The 18,972-nt window shown below is 41.6% G+C and overlaps 1 protein-coding gene across 1 annotated transcript in view; it reads left to right on the top strand.

Moving 5' to 3' along the window:
• Positions 1-18,972, top strand: part of LOC104538271 (isoleucine--tRNA ligase, cytoplasmic-like) — a gene marked incomplete at its 5' end in the record, with an annotated part of 38,144 nt that overhangs the window by 2,730 nt on the left and 16,442 nt on the right. The window contains 9 exons of the mRNA XM_010181415.1: positions 291-411; positions 4,234-4,325; positions 4,674-4,751; positions 5,065-5,186; positions 8,200-8,302; positions 8,540-8,623; positions 15,483-15,657; positions 16,405-16,517; positions 16,810-16,905. Coding sequence (XP_010179717.1) covers positions 291-411; positions 4,234-4,325; positions 4,674-4,751; positions 5,065-5,186; positions 8,200-8,302; positions 8,540-8,623; positions 15,483-15,657; positions 16,405-16,517; positions 16,810-16,905 — 984 coding nt within the window. The remainder of the gene's footprint in view (positions 1-290; positions 412-4,233; positions 4,326-4,673; positions 4,752-5,064; positions 5,187-8,199; positions 8,303-8,539; positions 8,624-15,482; positions 15,658-16,404; positions 16,518-16,809; positions 16,906-18,972) is intronic.

The raw sequence follows: 18,972 nt of genomic DNA, 5'->3' as shown, positions 1-18,972 counted from the left end.
GAAAGAGCAACTGCATACCGCTGCGTGCTGTGCTGCTGTGTCTGGTTTTACAGATCCAAATCACTGGCCTCCTTTGTAGTTGAAGGTTTGGTGTGATGAAATCAAGAGCAGTTGGAGTCAGGTTTCTCTTCCATACGTGTTTCTGGAATTGAATGTTCTCTCTTAGGACACCAGTGTAACACAGTGAAGGTGACAAAATACAAGTGGCTGACAAGTGGCTCAGTGCAGAAGTTTGAATGTATACCCTTATGACTTCAAAAATGTGTTTTGTGTTTTCTTGTTGATGATAGGACGAGGGAAGAGAATTCCTTTACAATGAGAACACAGTTAAGGAGAGCAATAACATCATGGATAAATGGATTCTTTCTTTCACCCAGTCACTCATTCAGTTCTTCAAAGCTGAAATGGCAGGTACGCGCGTTTGGTCGGGTGTGTGTACCGGTGTTTAATTTTTGGTTAGAGAACTGGTCAGTTCATCCAGAGATTTCCAGATTCCACATGAGATTTACAGTTCAGGTAAAAGGAAGAAAATCCGTAACCAGCTACCACAGTACATGGAATGGAGCTCTCACGAGTGTTAATACAGATTTTGCTACGCTGCTTCATGAGATTTCAAAAAGTAATGTGGCTTTTTTTTGCCATGGCCAATCCCGTGAGCTCAGTGATGTGGCTTGTTACTGTAACAACATCTTCTGTAGTACTTGGAGCAATTAATATTGTAATAGTAGTTGAAAGACAGCAGTGACAAGTAAGTGAAATGGAATTTGCGGAAGCTGTAAAAAAATAGGATAAAATGGGCAGTGCTCTTGTCAGCTAAATAAAATATTTTTGAGAGGTACATGAGCGTGGGGAGTAAATTTTCCCCTGCACCATTCCATGGAGAGGGTTTCTTTGTAATCATATTGGGAGTGTGTACAGCAGGAAGGAAGAGCATTAATATTGCATAGCTGTAAAAATATATTCTTCTGGTTTTTCATCCTGCATGTTTTTTTTCTCTCATCCCATACCTCTCAATGCTCACATTATATTAACACAATATTAGTTGCAAAGAGAAGGCACTGCAAGAGTCCCCTGAAGTAGTTACTCTGATCCAGTAAGCTTACAGACTTGCAGATGGGATTTGAAGAGGTCTTGGTGCCTTGAAGGGCACTGGAAACAGATATTGGAAAGGAGGAGGCTTTTGCCATTTAAGTCCCAGTTAATGAATAAAAAACCAACCCTGCTTATGCCAGTGATCATAAGTTGCCCTCTGAGGAATTTCTAGAAGCCTTCTGCAGGTGTACTTTGGGCTTGGCAGAAGAAGGTCCCAGTGTGAAAGTAGATGATGAGGAAACAGCTGAATGCCAGCTCAGAGTGTGGGGACACAGGACAGTCCTCCTCTGCTTCAATCATTGCTTGTTTCCTCTCTTAGACCTTCGTGCTCACTCTCACCAAGACGAGAAAGGCGAATTTATCTTGCTACAGTAGATAAAGCAGATCATTTTGGTAACAATAAAATTCAGGTGAGGTCATCTAAGAACATTTCATTAAAGGAAGAAAGAATCCTCAAGCTACCAAAACCAGGAATATGACAGAAGCTGTCTGTTGCTGATGACAACATTGCTTCTTCCTAGAAGTTCTGCCCTTGAAATTTATTGGTAGTGGTGTGTGGAGTTTCACGTGTTGCCAAACAGGAACATGCAGACCCTGTACAAGTTTTACATGCTGCGTGTAAAGAGGAAAATACTTTGAGGGACAGTGGAAAACTGAATTGTGAATGTGTACCTGGGATCTTGGGTACGTGCACAGTTTAAACAGAAACAGTATTTGCAGGAAGATGAGCATGAAGGCAGAAACTTGAATTCTGTGCTCTGGGTTTCTAAGAGAAAGATAAAACTAATAAAAAGGGATGTGTCAGCTGGCATTATTAGAAAGCAGGAAGATCCTTTGAAGCAGGACAAGAAAATTCCTGTTGGAAAATGGTGATGTGAAGACTTTAAAGACTATAGGATTGATATTAAATGCCGTGGTCTTGTGCTAGATGAATTTAATGCGATGCGCTTATCAAATGAGTGACACATCTCATTTGCAAGTGGTTCATAAACACAATTTTTCAATTTGTTTTTCTGCATAAACTCTGAATTCGGCCAGACAGATAAGGAGATGCAGTAATATATAAAATACTGCATTTGAGTTTAGCTTCTTCCAACCCTCGATGGTTGGACTCTGTGATCTTAAAGGTCTTTTCCAACTGAAACTGTTTTATGATTGGTTTTATCAAGTGTATTTTATAGTCGAGCTAAATTTTACATGGCTCGCCTGCCTCTGGAAAAGTGTTTCCATTAAGGAAAACTTATGGTAATTCTGCCCCAGTTTCTACGAGCAGCTCGAATAGCCAGCAGTGTTTCAGCCGAAATGGAGTCCCTGTCAGTTCAGTGCTGAGCTCGCTTGCACAGAGTGAGGCTGGGAAGGGGAGCACTCGTGCACTCCCCAACTTGGGAATGCTTTAGAGAGCCTAGAAAAACTTCAGCAAGGTCTAACAAACCCTCTGCTGATCCTGCCTTGGGGAGAGCTTTTGACTTAGGCCATTGGAGAAGGGGAGACAACACATGAGAAAACAGCATTATTTCAATTATCTGTGGGGAAATTGCTTAAAATTAACTGTATTGAAACAACGGGAAGATTTTTGCTGTTGCGTGTTGCCTCTGGTTTAATCGGTGCCCAAAAGTGGAGCTGCAGACGAGCTCTCTTCAGGAGTGCTGTTTTAGAGAGCTGTGTGCTGGTGACCTCTGCAGCGGGCTTTGCTGCGAGAACAGTGCACGTATCCAAGTGAGTTATGAGCTAGTGAACAGTAGTGTAGTTTCTCTGCTAAACCTCATCTTTTAGGGTAAAAACTTCTGGATTTCGGACCTTTTGATAAACAGGGCGAGTAGTAAGATATTGGGAAGGTGTTATGGAAAGTAGTAGGGCAAGCAATCCTTTGTGTTTTACACACAAGGGGACTTAAAATCCTTTGTGTTTAAACACACAGGGGTTGAAATTCTGTATTTAAACCAGTAAACCATATTATGCTTTTTATTCCTACTTAGAAGTGCTTAATACAAGAAATAATTTTACTAAACAACTTTTCTCTTGATGACTGAAATGCAAAAGGGTGTCTGTCTGTCTGTGTGTGTGTCTGCACACGCCTGGCTGTGTGTAGATGCCTGCCTTTTTCTTGAGCCATGGAAAGGTGAGGTTTCACAGCTTGGTTTCTGAGCTGGGATTACAGATACTGAGGGGAGCAATGCACGTTTCCAGGCTAACTTGGATCTCTTGTTAAAGATACACTAACCCTGAAGGGCGATTTTGGTTTTGGTGGTTTCTTGGCGGTCCATTTAACCAGCCTCCTAACTAGATAATGCACAGCTAGAAGAGAGCTGGGGTTTTTTTAGGAATACAAATTCCCGCATAAATGTCTTCCACACCGTGGCATGAATCTTCTGAGCATTTCCTTTTTAGGTTTAAATACCAGCACTCTGCCTTTAAGAGCACTTCTATTTTAGAAAATGCAGTGAGAAGCGTAGTGAAGCTGTTAAAGCACAGATCCATTTAATTCAGTAGCTGCTTGATTTATGAAACTGAGTCAGAATAGAGAGCAAAAAGCTCTTTGCTTTTTGAGAGGTAATATACAAGTTTTTCCGTAGAAAAGCGATTTAAGGTCCATCCCCACCCCCCGATTCTCCTGCGAACAACCAGAATTTGTTTTCCCAGTTGCATAGTGATGCTCGTGACCTTCTTTTTTGTGTTGGCAGTCCTCCATGCTTTTAAGTTACACAGAACTTGAAAATACAGCTATGTTTATCTTCTTACCTCGTCAAGCTTGCTGTTACTTTACCTTCTTTTAGCCTACTGTGTTACTTAAAAAAATGATAAAAAATTGCAAGCAATCTGGGGAGAATTGGTTGAAATAGGTGCCTCGTTATAAATCCGGCGAAGACAAAAAGGCAACGTAATGCGTGTTTGTGTAGGATTAGGGGAGCAATTTGGTGGTAGGTGTGTTTGCCTTGAAGCATAACAAATGGTGACATGTGCGATTTTAAAATACGGTTTTAACATAACAGTTTATCTCATCTCGTGTTTGATCTTCCTAACTCGTGCTTCTCCTCAAGTTTTATGTTTAACAGCAGAGCTCCAAACGCTAATGTGATCCTTTAAGTGAGGAGCTTGATGCAGAGGACAGATGTTAACCACAGTAAACATTTCTCCTTCCAGCCTACAGGCTGTACACTGTAGTGCCTCGATTAGTGAAGTTTGTTGATATCCTGACCAACTGGTACGTCAGAATGAATCGCAGAAGACTGAAGGTGGGTATCTGCTGCTGCAGTCTTGTACTCTAAACAAAGTCGTAGTAGTCTGTGCTAGTGTAATCCATAGCAGCTTCATGGCCTTACACAAAATCTTTATGCTGTGGTTTAAACATGATCAGATATGAGAAGTTAACGTCATTTATTGACTCCTCTTTGCTTTATGAGGAAAACCAAGCAGACAAGATGCTCACTAACACTGTTTCCCTCGCTGGATGGGATTGAGCAAAATGAATACAGTTTGGAAAACCAGTTTATTGCATCAATATAGGAAGTTTTTGAAGTTTATTGCACTTACTGATCCTAAAATTACAGTTGTTTTTTTCTCTTGGTGAATCCGTCACATAGGGTGAGAACGGGACTGAAGACTGCATTATGGCCTTGGAAACCTTGTTCAGTGTTTTGTTCTCCATGTGCAGACTTATGGTAAGGGAATTACAGCCCGCTATAACTGACATTTTTAGTGTAGTTAACCTAAAAGCATGCATCTTTGTGTCAAAGTTGACCATAGAAACTGGGGGGACAGACTGAAGAATAAAAACCATCTTGCTACTGATTTGTATAGCACAGTTCATTTTTGACCTCACAAATGTTCAGTCAGCGTTTTGAATACCATCAATTCTGCATTGAAGACACTGTGTAAGCACTGGCTTTGCTGAACTGTCCTTATGCAGTTCATGAGTATTACTGATTCACAATGTACAAACAATAAAGATGGTGATGGAATCCAACATTACAGGCACCGTATACTCCATTTATCACTGAGCTGATGTACCAGAATCTGAAGACACTTATTGATCCGGCATCGGTTCAGGAAAAGAACACTGAAAGCATCCACTACCTCATGCTTCCCCAAGTCAGGTAAGAGGCAGCCGTTGTTTGGATTTTGGGTTGGCAGGTTTTGGGTTGGGTTGGTGGGTTGGGTTTTCTTGTTTGCTTTGGGTTTTGTTTTGTGTTGATTGGTTGATTTTTTTGTTTATGGGGATTTTTGTTTTGATTTTTTGTTGGGCTTTTTAATTTTCTTTTCACAGAACAGTGCTTCTTCACTTGTGTTTAAAACTTTTGAGTAACAGAAAAAGAAGCTGCTTTAATAACATGAATATTCCTTTGTCTCAGGAAGAATTTCAGGATGATAGTTAACATATTCTTTCCTAAAAGCCAAAAATGTTTAAGTTTTGACTGAACTCTGATTCATGTTCATTTCACTGCTGTAGGAGAGCATTTCACTAACAATACACTTCATACCCCACTCTCAAAGTTAGTTGGGATGCATGTTCCCAACTCATAACGTTTCCTGCTTATGGTGGGTAAGAAATAATCCTTTTTACTCTTCGATGTGTGTGCTGACTAGAAGCTATAACGACTTCCTCTGAAGGGCTCGAAAGGATTATAAAAGTTCCTTGTGGGCCATACAGCTGCAGGGATGTGTGCATCCCTCATCTTGAGGCCTTTCTCAGTGAATGCTGATGCCAGATTCCATGTGGATTGGATTATGGTGGTGTGTGGACCACATACGGAGCCAGCAGAGTGAGTTCTTCTGGCTTCAGATCAGGAGTTCAGACCATTGTCCAGAGATTGCCACTTCCTTGTAAGAGAAGACAGAATATGAGAAAGAGCTTTCCTAACAGATCCTTTCTTTGGATGCTGATAGGTGAGGGGTTTTTGTAGGTGCTATCGTGTCTCTAAAAGGTTTGGGCCCATAGTGGTTGTACTGGACGAATGCTTTGGGTTACCTGTAGCATCAACCCAGCCCAGGTAGAACTCGACACCTGAAGTTGTTTTGGTTGTCCCAGCCAAGGGAGACACTAGTACTGCAGTGATGAGCTGGTCATGAGTGCCTTGGTGCTCCATGGTGAGTTAAGTTACTGCCTCCACAGCAGACTGCTATTAGGCACCCCCTAAAAGAGAAGCAAACTTTACTTTTGCAAGACAGCTCAGTTTGGAAACCCTCAAGGACAAGGGAGCTGACCTTGATACTTTACATGCCAGTTGAAAAATTTAAGCCTTCCCGTAATGGTGTTTCTCTTATGGCTGCTACATCCTTTGAGGAAGGTGTGTGTTCTTTCCGATAGCTTTCAGAGAGTTACTGCAACGAGGATTTGAGATCGACATAATGATGGTGCTGATTTTCTGTTCCCTAAGAAAGTGCTGTAAAGAATATGTAATCAAAGAATGAAAAACTCATCAGTGAGCTATCAAATAGTTTTGAGCTGCTGCAGAATGGAGTAGTGGAAGGAGAGGGAGCTATTTGCAGGAACAGAGTTCAGGCATGGGCTTAGTGTGAGCGTTCAGAAGTTGCTCAGTCACTTTATATTCCTGGTGGTACTGACTGACTTGCTGCTTCATCATGCAAATGTGTGACGTATTTGGGTGGCTTGCATGGCTCTCCTCTTTGTCTTGTACTTTGGATTTTTACCTGCTAGGAGTTTGTGTAGTTTACTGGATCCCCAGTGTATCCATTCTTCCCTTTGTCAGATAAAAAGACTGTTGTAAGGATTAAATTGTTGAAGTTCTGGAGCTTCACCTTGAGTTCCTAAGCACGTCGTTGCATTTTTCTTGGAATATTTTTCTGATGACCGCATAAAGACAATGTTGTCAGTTAATAACAGGGGGCATTTAGATGCAGTTACAGCACATACTACTTAAGCAATGGGATGGGTATGGGACTTGGCCACTTTCACAGATGAACTTGACTCAATACCCGTGTTACAAACCCCACTGAGGTGTTACTTGGTCGCTTAGTGCCTGAGCTGATTGGGTGTGTATTACGTTTTGTGGATGCGCACGTAATCTGTGAAGAGTATTCTCTTTTTGTGGCTCCAAAATGCTGTTAAATAGTGGCAAGTAATGAAATACTGCCACGTGATACTGGATAAATCTTTCTGGGAGCAAAATCTTCTCTCTCACAATTTACACTTCCCATGTGTTTTGGAGGAGTACCATGAACGACTGACTTTTGGAAGAACAAAAACTTCAAAATAGGTAGTAACACCTTAATCAAAGCCCTGCTGCTGAGATGGGGTATTTCAGTGCTCAGTTTTGCTTTACCAGTTCTTTCTCTCTGGACAATCCTTATTGGATGTATGGTTTTCATCCCAGTACTTTTGCTGCTTACATTACAGCAAACAGCTGTGTCCATTTTATTCACAACTCTCTCTTGAACCAGTACCTCTGGTCTTGATCTGACACTTGTGTGGTTTCAAAGGAGCTGCTCGATTTGTGCAGCTGCTCAAGAAATGAAGAAAAGCACATTTTCAGAACGGCTGGCTGCCAGCACATTTGAAACAAGACAGCTTACTCAAACAACGTCCTCTTATTAAAAAAACCCAAACACACCCCCCTACCCCCCCCAAAAAAAAATCCCCAACCCTGCCTTGCCTCAAAATGGAAGGGTGTTAAAATGGTGAAGCCAGAAAGGTGACAAGAGTGTCTAAACCAGCAAGCTGAAATATCTAGAGTTCCTGGAAAAGATGATAAATTGAGATGCAGTGAGTTGGTTGCATTATAGGTATTTCATTGCCATTGTAAGTGCCCTATTTATAATATCTTTTTGCTTCTTATTAATGTAAATCTTACTCTTCATTGGCTGTTAATACAGTAGGTAGCATGACTCAATCCATCATCTCCAGCTTGTGAGAGGTGCTAACAAAAGACGATCTTAAAAATAGCTCTGTTTTGTTTTCAGCAAGTTTATTTCCTCATCTTCTCCACCAAGAGAGAAGAAAAACATGTTTTGTTCATCTTTCAAATTGCCCCAAACAGGGCGTAATTGAGTCTCTTATAGGAAATTTCATTGGAGGGGGTAAAATGTCTTCAATCTCCTCAAACAGATGCAATGTAAATGAAGCAATATAACGTTTCCTTTTTAATCTAGGGAGGATCTCATCAACAAAAAAATTGAAAGTGCCATTTCTTGTTTGCAGTCTGTGATTGAGCTTGGACGAGTAATCAGAGACAGAAAAACCATTCCAGTAAAGGTCAGAACACTTTAACATCTCTTGGGAATAATGTGCAGTAGCTTTGTAACTTTGGGGTAAGCCTGGGAAAATGGCATAATTAAGTTGTGAATAGCAAATAGAGTTCAACTGTAGAATACTTCAAACGACAAATCGTAATTTCTTAATTTTTTAAATTATTATTTTTAAAGTTGGTTATTTTGAGTTGGAAGGATAAAAGTTTCTGGTTTGTGTTTTTTTTTCTTTCCTTCTCCCCAGTATCCTTTGAAGGAAGTAGTCGTCATCCATCAGGATCCAGAGGCTCTGGAAAACATCAGATCTTTAGAGAAGTACATCCTCGAGGTAAGAACATCACGAAGATAATGTTTAATGGGACTGTGCATGTCAGTTATCTAAACAAACAAAACCCTGACCCTCCCTGTCGATGATATGGATAACTCACTAGGTACAGTTAATTTAAGGGAACTGTAATGAAAGGGGTTATCAGTGAGTACAGAAACGAAGGTAAATGGGTGGCGATCATTAGCCACTTGTAGTCCTGAGAAGTATTTAATTGCTCAAACTGACTGCATAAGACTAAGAGCCTATTCAAAATTGTTGGGTTTTTGGTTTAACTTCACAAAATTGGCTGCGCTTTCTGCTTTTAGTCGATCACATAAAAATCCATATTATTTTAAGAAGTTAAATGAAAAAGGAGTTTGTTTATAAATAAACGTCATTTATTCATGCATTTTTACTGTAAATAAATCTTTTAAACTTCAGTGCTGCATTTCAGGAGCTGTAGTGCAGGTACAAAGCCTGTTACCTTTTGATTGCTTAAAGGACTGTTTATGGAGTGGACTTATTTTAGTCTTTATGTTCAATTAAATGTCATTACAAATGGACTTCGTGTGCATCTTTTTCACATCTATGATGTACAAGAGAAATCAAACAGTAGGAGGGAATTGTGAGCAGGAGAAGTGTTTTGGCTGCAGTGCTGAATTTCTATGAACCATGGCATTTTATTCAATGAAGAGGAAAAATTAAAAACCCTACTATTCCAGTATGACTTTGAACTTCTTTCTAGGTGTTGGGGCCTTCAAAACATCTTGCAAACCAGTGGTTCTTGGTACTTAAATCTGTTGTGATCGTGTATTTGATATCATGAGCTATGCTGTGTGTAATTTTTCAGTGTTAGCAGCCTAAGGGCTGTATAATTGCGTGGCTGAACAGGGAGTCAGTGGTAATATCATCTCCCCTGTAAGACTGGAGGCCTTTTGAAACCGATCTGGAAGGCAGCGAGGGAAGAAGGAAGACTGGTTAAGCAATGGTGCTGTTTCTGAGCCGTCTTAGTTTCCTCTTGCTGCAGTGGTCTCTTGCTGGAATAGATGATAGGTTTCAACCCAGATATTTCACTGTGCTCCTTTGGGAGATAAGCCATGCCTTCATCTTTGTAACTGTTTGTGTTTTGGGTTGGAAGGAATTGTATTTCGAATAGCAGCTCTTTGCTGAATTCTAAAGGCACTGATTTGGTATTGATGTTGGGCAGAGTGCATGCATTAGACTTGAATAGAAATTGAGGATTACTTCATGACCATAATTTCTGTGTATTAATATGTCTGGATTTTCACTTGAATCCTTCCCTTATGCAATCTTCTTGTATTTGTGTGTGACTTTTCATTCAACGAGGCAGAGTACAGGGCAGCTTTCCTCTCAGATGAGAACTGAAGGACTGGTCTTGCAAAACAAAAACACCCAGGTAGATGTTCAGATGATCTTACCCATTCAGCACCCCCTGATGAAAACATGACTGAGGAAGGCATACTATAGCCTCAGTGTAAGTCAAGCACAAAACCTGACAACCCTCCAAAATATCAACTTCCTTAGCTGTTACAGGAGATTTCAAGTCTTAATACAGTTTCTGAATGCCTGCGCACTGCAAGCTTAGCCTTCTCATGTCTTGCCCTATCAAATCTGCTTGTTTGAAACAATCTCTGTTTAACTGACCGAAAACCAGAAGGAAAACACTTTGAACAGCGTGTAGCTGTACATCTGAACAGTTTCTGAAAGACTTCCTTCCCTCCTGTGATAACTTCACATCTGGAAAGGTGAGCCATAGGCTGTACTTTTCATTCTCCTCAGAAGTCTGCCCTCTTCCTGAATTTTCAGTGCTTGTAGTGTATATACTAAAACCAGATTGCTGTTACAATGTAATTCTTTGTCCTCTTTCACCTCCAGTGGACTTGCCAAGCTGCTGTCATTAGTGTATGGTTTCTATGTGTCCAGGTACCGTAATCGGGTGGGAAATGTAGGAATTCTTCCAGTTCCTTTCCGTCAGCTCCATCCACAGCACTGAAGCATTGAATCTGGCATTGCAGAGGACCCCTGTCTCATTTCTGCCTCCAGGAAATTCTTACTGTGTTGTAACACCTTAGGACGTCTGTACTTCCCTTGTCCAGAAATGGCATGGCCCTGTCCTTGGTAGGTTAAGGAGTCTTTCTTCCTTTGAATGAGAGATCTTCAGAGGGTTCTGCGGCAGAAGATCTCGTCACATGCTTAAAATGTGATGGAACTTTTTTAGTTCAAGTTGGCATTGTCAAGATCAGCTGCTTTGCCTTGACAAAGAGAACAAAGATCTGCCTCTACCCAAGCAAGATCAGCTCACCTCACTTGTCTTGGAGAGAGCACCCATGTCAGTCAAGAGACGACTGACGCAGCAGAGGACCCTTAAACTCATTATGTATTACTTCAACAGTTCCATCTTTCCCCAGGCCTACATATACATTTAAGGAAGCCTTCCAAGCACAAATCCAGGCTGGGTGGAGAATGGCTCAGAGCAGTCCTGAGGAGAAGGACTTGGGGGTGTCGGTTGATGGGAAAACTCAATGATATCCAGCAATGGGCGCTTGCAGCCCAGAAACCAACCCCATCCTGGGCTGCATCACAAGAAGTGTGACCAGGAGGGCCAGGGAGGTGATTCTGCCCCTCTGCTCTGCTCTGGTGAGACCCCATGTGCAGTGCTGTGTCCAGTTCTGGGGCCTCCAAGATAAGAAGGCCATGGAGCTGTTGAAACTGGGTCCAGAGGAGACCACAAAGATGCTCAGGGTCTGGAGCACCTCTCCTATGGGGCCAAACTGGGAGAGTTGGGGCTGTTCAGCCTGGGGGGACCTTATTGCAGCCTTCCAGTACCTGAAGGAGTCCTACAGGAAAGCTGGGGAGGGACTTTTTACAAGGGCAGGTAGTGACAGAACAAGGGGGAATGGTTTTAAACTGGAAGAGAGGAGATTTAGACTGGATATTAGGAAGAAATTCTTCCCTGTGAGGTGGTGAGCACTGGCCCAGGTTGCCCAGGGAAGCTGTGGATGCCTCCTCCCTGGCAGTGTTCAAGGCCAGGTTGGACGGGGCTTGGAGCAGCCTGGGCTGGTGGAGGTGTCCCTGCCCATGGGGGTTGGACTGGGGGAGATTTAAGGTCCTTTCCAACCCAAACCATTCTGTGATTCTAAAGATTTTGCTAGGGGCAACTTAAGAGCACTGGCTAAAGGGAGTCATGACTCAGTGCCCGAGCCTTCTAGATCAGTGTTGTGTGCTGCTTGCTGTGGGACTTAAAATTCAAAAGAATTGTGCACTGAAGGAATTTTAATTTAAAAAAAACCCCAAGTTAATTAATTTGCAAGTGGGATTGGTAGAGCTTTTCTGTCATGTTAGCTTATTGATTATTTCTCCTAGACTTGGCAATTACGATGCTTCACTTCAGAACTGCTATTATTATTTATTAATAATTTCAGTGCCTGGATCTTTTCAATAGCAGAATTTTGTGATATTTAGGCTAGTGCTTATCACACTTTCTTGATCTGAAAACTGGATGTGTAGATTTTACAGAATGCAGTTTTAAGGGAAATGAGGTTTGCACACTCAAATTACTTCCAAAAAGCTGACAAAATTTGCTGCTGCCAGCTTTTACAGCTCATAAACGGTAACAAAGGAACCAAACAGTTTGATAAGTTATTACACAACTGGATTGTACGAAACTATGCTTTAATTTATATCCATTTGCTACCATGACCAAAGCTAAGGTGCTTTATGGTGAGATGAGACACAACAGACTCAAATACCTTCATGGAATCGCAGATACAAAATACTGTCTGTTGTCTTGTTTTTATTATGTGTCTTAAAATTCAAGAAGCTGATGCTGGAGCTCAGTGTATGCTTTATTGTACTGCATGGCAGTCAGCCCTGTTTTTCATTAGGATGGTTCAGAGCTGAAGAGGTCAATGAGTACAGGCAGACTGGGTGGTACTGGGCTGTATTTGCAGCTTTGTTCATCAACCTCCTACATATTCAGAGCTTTAGAACATTTAGTTACTGCTGGAAGTGTGTTTCTTCTAAATTTGCTGGTGCCAGAGGTAATCTGTAAGAAAAATTACACCGTTTGACTTCACGCAGCTGCTGACAAAAGGATTTGAAAACCACCTTTGTCAATTCTTTAAAAATTCCATTAATCACCTTTTCAGGAGTAGCTGTGTTCTTTGATCTGCAGTCTTACTCTGCTGTCATCAGAACACGGCAAATAATTGAAGCAAAAGGATTTTAGTATTTTAACTGTTGAGAGTACAGCGGTGTCATGCAAAAATGACCAAGCTCACAAAAGGAAATAAATCCAGAAGGCTTTTAGCAACAGAACACAGTTGCATGTTATTGGTTGGTGTTTGAAGCCTTTTACAAGCATCAGGCTTCTCTTCCTAACTACTTCCAGTGAAAGGTTTGCTCTGAGTAGATCTTACTCTGTGCGCAATCAGAATCTCATTCGCATCCAACCTTTGTATGCCCTTCAACCTCCACCCCTATATATGGCTGTATTAAAACTGAAAATTGACTTCCCTTCAACAAATTCAAGGTCTACTGGTACTTGATACCATTAATGGTGTTCCTGTAATGCAGGAGACTGAGTCCAGGAATGGGTTGACTGACCTGGGGCAGCGTGTGGTCCTTCAGTATTTTGTTTCCTGGTGTCCCTTGGTGTTTCTCGGTTGTTTCCCGTGTAGGATGTTTGCTCAGAGAGCTGAAGCACAGCACTGGCATTTCTCTTTCTCTGCTCTGGGAACTGGCTGTAGTTGGGGTACCGGTCGATCTGACCATGTTTAGCACATGGCACCAGCAGAAAGGCTCTTGTCCATGCAGTGCCCAAATATACAGGTCATCCGTGGTGATGGGAAGGACTGGCTGCCTCAGTGTGTGTGTTTGAGACTTGCAAGATGTGTCAAGGAGATAAAATAGTTCTTAAGTCAAAATGAAATCAAAGCAGCACATCGAGGCAGATATAAACAAACATCAGATACAGGCCTGCTTTTTTCAAACAATCATTCTATTTTTATTACTGATAATGTATAGAGGAGAGTGGTTTCCTAAACTAATTAGTATAGAGGACGTACCCTGATGGAGTTGGCTTCTGTGTAATTTATCTAATAAGGCTCAAAGTCATCTTTAAACTTGTGCTATTTTTTTAGATTGTTATTTCTTTCCCCACAAGGTTGTCATTTACAACTTGTGGGTTCATTTCCAGTGGCATCCCATTAAAACTGAATTTCTGAAGTACATGCTTTTCATTGGATTTCCTAAAAGATGTAGTAACTAAAGTTAGATTCAGATGTATTCTTGTCAGGACAACTTCCTAGGGAATTACTGTAGCCGAGAGGTTGTATTGAAGCATTACTTCTCAGTCTAAATGTTTGGCTACCTGCTAATGCTGTCATGCTTACACCACCATTTACTTCTGCTTCCTAAACGACTGGGAGTAGTTTGCTTGCCAAATGCGCTCAGTGATTCTGTATCATGTTGATGTGAGCTTGAACAACCTTCTAGTGGAGACTTCAACACAAAACGCTTCAAGTACTGGGCAGCCTGGTTGACAGAACCTACTGAATCCTAGGGAAATGTGATCTGGATACGAGCAGGTTTGCTCTCTGTATAGGAGCTGCACGTTGGCAATTAAAACTTTCCAAGATCTGTCCCTGGTGCATTACACCAAGAATAGAGAGTGAGAACGTCTGAAACTGGAAACTCAGGTATCAAGTCCTGCCTTCTGTGTGTTTCTCATGTGGCTTTACAAAGACAAACAGAGCCTCTTGAAGACACAAAACAACAGCAGGATCCAGCAGGGATACCAGGACATCGTGTCTTGGTGTTATTAGTAATGCGTGTAATGCATTTGTTCATTGGACAGAATTCAGCCTGGAGTGGAGAGGTTTGCTGTGTATTTCCAGTTTGGCACTGTGTGATGGTCAGGGTGGGTAATAATGTTTGTGGGGTTTTTTATGGTGATTTTAAATATGCTGAGGTGATGAGGAATATATCTGTAATTAAGAACATAAGACTTAGTGGTTTAGGCTTGTTCTGCCCTTGGTCTTTCCTCTTATGGTAGCAATGCTGTCCCCTTGGTCAGTTGTTCTGTAAAGCCTCCCACAGCACCACTATTATTTCCCCTTCAGGTATGGGGACAAAACCTGCACACGTTACTTACAAAAAGCGGGCACAACCAGGTTTCTGTAGTGGCAAGGTCACATCCTTGGTCTGGCACCCCCCCGAGATCCATGCAAGTTTTACACGCCTGTTTTGGCTGCTCTGGCACACAGATCTGGTGCTGCAGAGCACAGGCAGACGTTTTTCAGAGCAAGGTGGTTTTCTGTACAGTAGGAACCTACAATAAACAGATAAAGAAAGAGATGAAGTGAGGCAGTAGCATTTATACAACCTAAACCATAAAATTGTCGGTTACAGTTTTCTGGCTAAATCCTTACTGAAAGGACTAATTTCAGCAAAATTTTGCTTCCTGAATTTTGTCAGTCCATTTCCTAATGCCATTGCACACAAAAGTAATAATTTTCTTTTCAGGCAGTTGTAACAGTAAAATCAAGAAGGCTGTTGAACAAGGATCTGATTTGAGTTGAGAGCTGACTGGTGTCTGTTAATAACGGCGAAATGTCTACCTAAAGGCTGAAGAAGAGGATAGGATCTTCTGCTGAAGGATAGATTCAGGATTGGTTGGGTTTATTTGCTCTTGCAATATTGGCAAATTACTTGGTTCATTGAGACAACCATATAGAAAGTTTGCAGCTTGAGCTTTAAGACATCCCTTGTACTGTGGCCCCTGGTTTTGTCCCCTTCCCGCAGCTCTCAGATGGCTGTTCTTTAGCTTCGTCTTTTTTCTCTTGGTGCATTTCTGTAGGAACTGAATGTCCGTCAAGTGACGCTATCCACTAATAAAGATAAATACGGAGTCCGGCTGAGAGCAGAACCAGACCACATGGTGCTTGGGAAGCGTTTGAAAGGTGCCTTTAAGCCCGTTATGGCTGCAATCAAAGAGCTGAAGAGTGAGCAGCTGGAGAAATTCCAGGAGACAGGTACGTGGTGGTACAAGCCAACAAATGATGGCAATGTTGACCAAAAAAAGATCCGAAATCCTTTGGCTCATCAGAAAACAAATCCAGCAATTGCACTCGATGCGTGTACATTAATCAAGCATTTGCAGAAGTATCTTTCTATGGACTTAGGCTCCCTTCTGTTCTCATCCCTATTAAATTTTACGTTAATGAGAATAGGAGAAAAGTGGGGTTTGTTGTTTTGCTGACAGTAGATGAGGGGTGGCCAATCTCACACTGTTCTCCTCTTTAAGTGCTATTTTAAGACCAAAATTAAGTAGAGGGTAAAGTGTTTGGTAAGACTGAATCAAATTTGAGGTAAGTAGTTGTGCAGTAGTTCTTACTGTAAAGGCAGTGCTTCAGCTCCAGATTTACAAGTGGGTGTGAATTTTCCAGCTGTATCTGTTCAGATAACTGCTGGAATATAAACTTTGACGTAGTCGAGTATACACATTATTTTTAAGTTTTATTCTGTGCCATTCAAATGGTACAAAACAGTTGATGAAGCGTCTGTGCTTGAGTGAGTTCTGCTGCCTGTAGAAGTGCTGCTACGAAAAACCTGAATGTGGGGTAGTTCAGTGTTTCTTAGTGGTGCTTCGCTGCTGGTTAAATGTATTGCAGATATACTGCCTTCAATGTATTTGAAGTCTGATACTTGTTTAAAGCTTTTCAAATTGAAAAGATTATTTATTTTCACTCTTGATTGTAAGAGATGCTCTTCATCTGCAGGCACCATTGTGGTGGAAGGACACGAACTCCACGGGGAAGATCTGCGCCTCATGTACACCTTTGATCAGGTGGCAGGAGGATCTGCCCAGTTTGAGGCACATTCCGATGCTCAGGTATTTCACTAGTTACTCATTTTATTGTATTTTATTTTATTTTATTTTTTAATTAGGGAAGGAGTTCCTCTAGAAAATGGGGAGGTGAGAGCTGAGGTAGTTTTGTTTGTTCAGTTAGTTCAACATATTCCAGGAGCCTATCTTCTGAATTTGAGAGACTAAAATGTACTCACTTCAACATGGTATTTTGTAAGTGAGGAGCTCTATGACAATGTACCTGAGCTTGAGTGAGTTAATACTGGCTTGCTTCAAGTTTGTTACCTGTTCAACTGTCTTCTGTGCATCACCTCAGGTTTTAGTTCTGCTGGATGTTACCCCAGACCAGTCCATGGTGGATGAAGGAGTTGCCCGGGAAGTGATTAATCGCATCCAGAAGCTTCGCAAAAAGGTCAGGAAGCAACGGTTTCAAATGAGATGCTTTGGTTTACTTACAAGCAATGTTTTGGGCAGGAAAGATGTAGCAGGAACTGACCTTTTTAATTAAACATGATGCCCTGGATTATTTACTCCTAATATATGGCTTTCTGATCTGCTCCGAATGATTACAAATCATCCTCTTCATTGTGAATTTCCATATTACTAAGTAGCTTGAGTTGAACGATGAGCTTACGATACATCATCCACTGAGAACGAACAGATTTATTTATGTTACCCAGCCCCTCTTGTTTCGTATCTGCAGCCACACCGCAGTGGTTCTGTCCCAGTTCAGCGGCTCTTAGGCCTGCCTGCCTCCTGCCGAGCGTTACGTTCTGTGCTGTCTCTGTTCCAGCGTGTTATATCAGCTGGGCTGGTGAAAGCTGAAACATCTGAGGCTAGGACTGCTAAAAGAAACAAACTTCTGCCTTAGCAAACCGCAGGAGGCATTTCTGGCACCGATTCATTTACCTACATTAATGATTCTGCTCTAAATTGCTCTTATCATGCATACAAATGATGCTGTCTGACCTTTATGTTAAAGCACTTTGAGCCAACGTAACTTCCTTCTCCCTACAATATTAATCCAGAAAGCACTGCACTCAGTATCTCCACTTTGTGCCAAAAAAGCCTGGTCCGTGGAGGTGATGCCAAGTCGAAAAAGCCTTTAATCTGGAGAGGACATAAGTGATGTGTGACTCTGTCCAGAGAATTCTAAAGGTTTCAGAACTTGCAAATTTCAAAACACCCACAAAACAAAACAGTCCCCTGTCCCTTCATGCACATTGCAAACATGGAACAGCTTGTTTTCTGGATACGTGTAGGGTTTTCCTACTCGACTGACTTTGTGGCAATGCACTCAAATTTGTATCTTTTTCAAATTTATGTCTGAAAAAAATCTAAAAGATGTGCTGAGCAAATTGTTATGGGGCGCGTTTTTGGGAAGAGATGTCCATACAGTTCAGACTGTGTGAATCCTCAGTGTACACAAAAAATGACATCTTGGTACCAAAACAGTATGTATATAAAAACTGCACAGATTTCTATCTGTATAAAATTAAACCAGGATGGAATGTGGCCACGAAAAGAAAACTCTCTCGTAAGTTGAAGATTATTTAAATTTACTTCTGTAATGATGTAAGGTCATACTTCATTCTCACTTAAATGGATATCAAAGTACTTAGTCTTGCTTAATATTTCACATGATGCTAATGTGCATTGTTCTGCCATTCTTTTGTTCTCACTCTTGTTACAGGGATGTACATGCAATAAAAAAGGCAAACAGATTCTGGATCCACAAGAACTATTACTGAGATGGCATTAGGACAGTTATTATTCTTAGCAGATTTTAGAAGTAAAATTTTCTTATTGCTGCTATTTTTTTTTCCTTGAAACCATTTTCTTACGGAAGCAGAAATCTGCTATAATTCACCATTAATAAGTGAACCACTCAAATCCATTGCTATTTTCTTGAAGTACATGTGGGTATGGTATGTGACAGAACTACTTTGAAGGCTTGGAGGTCTGGTCACCACCTTCCAAAGCAATGCCAAAACAACTTGGAGACTGTTGGGTGTTAAGAAAACATTGCTCGTTGATTGAGCAATGGTTCATAAAGAGCTGAGGGTTTCATTTCAGGCTAACAGGCTGTGTAAATGCTATTAAAGCATCAAGAAAAGCTTTTTTGTAAATTTGGTAGGCTTTCAGTTCACAAAGGGGGGAGAGCTGGGGAAGGAATTTGAAAGCAAGACATTTAGAGTAAGGTGTGCATTTCACAGAATCCCAGAATGTGAGGAGCTGGAAGGGACCTGGAAAGCTCCCCCAGTGCAACCCCTGCCAGAGCAGGATCACCAGAGCAGTCACACAGGAACATGGCCAGGGCTTTGGGTGTCTCCACACAAGGAGACTCCACAACCTCTCTGGGCAGCCTGGGCCATGCTCCATAACCCTCACACTCACAAACTTTGTCCTCATCTTCAGCTTGAACCTCCTGTGCTCCAGCTTGGGACCATTGCCCCTTGTCCTGGCATTGGCCATCCCA

The sequence above is a fragment of the Mesitornis unicolor genome, unplaced genomic scaffold (assembly GCF_000695765.1).
Source record: "Mesitornis unicolor isolate BGI_N332 unplaced genomic scaffold, ASM69576v1 scaffold12733, whole genome shotgun sequence".
Lineage (NCBI taxonomy): Eukaryota > Metazoa > Chordata > Aves > Mesitornithiformes > Mesitornithidae > Mesitornis > Mesitornis unicolor.
This window is presented reverse-complemented; position numbering and strand designations above follow the sequence as displayed.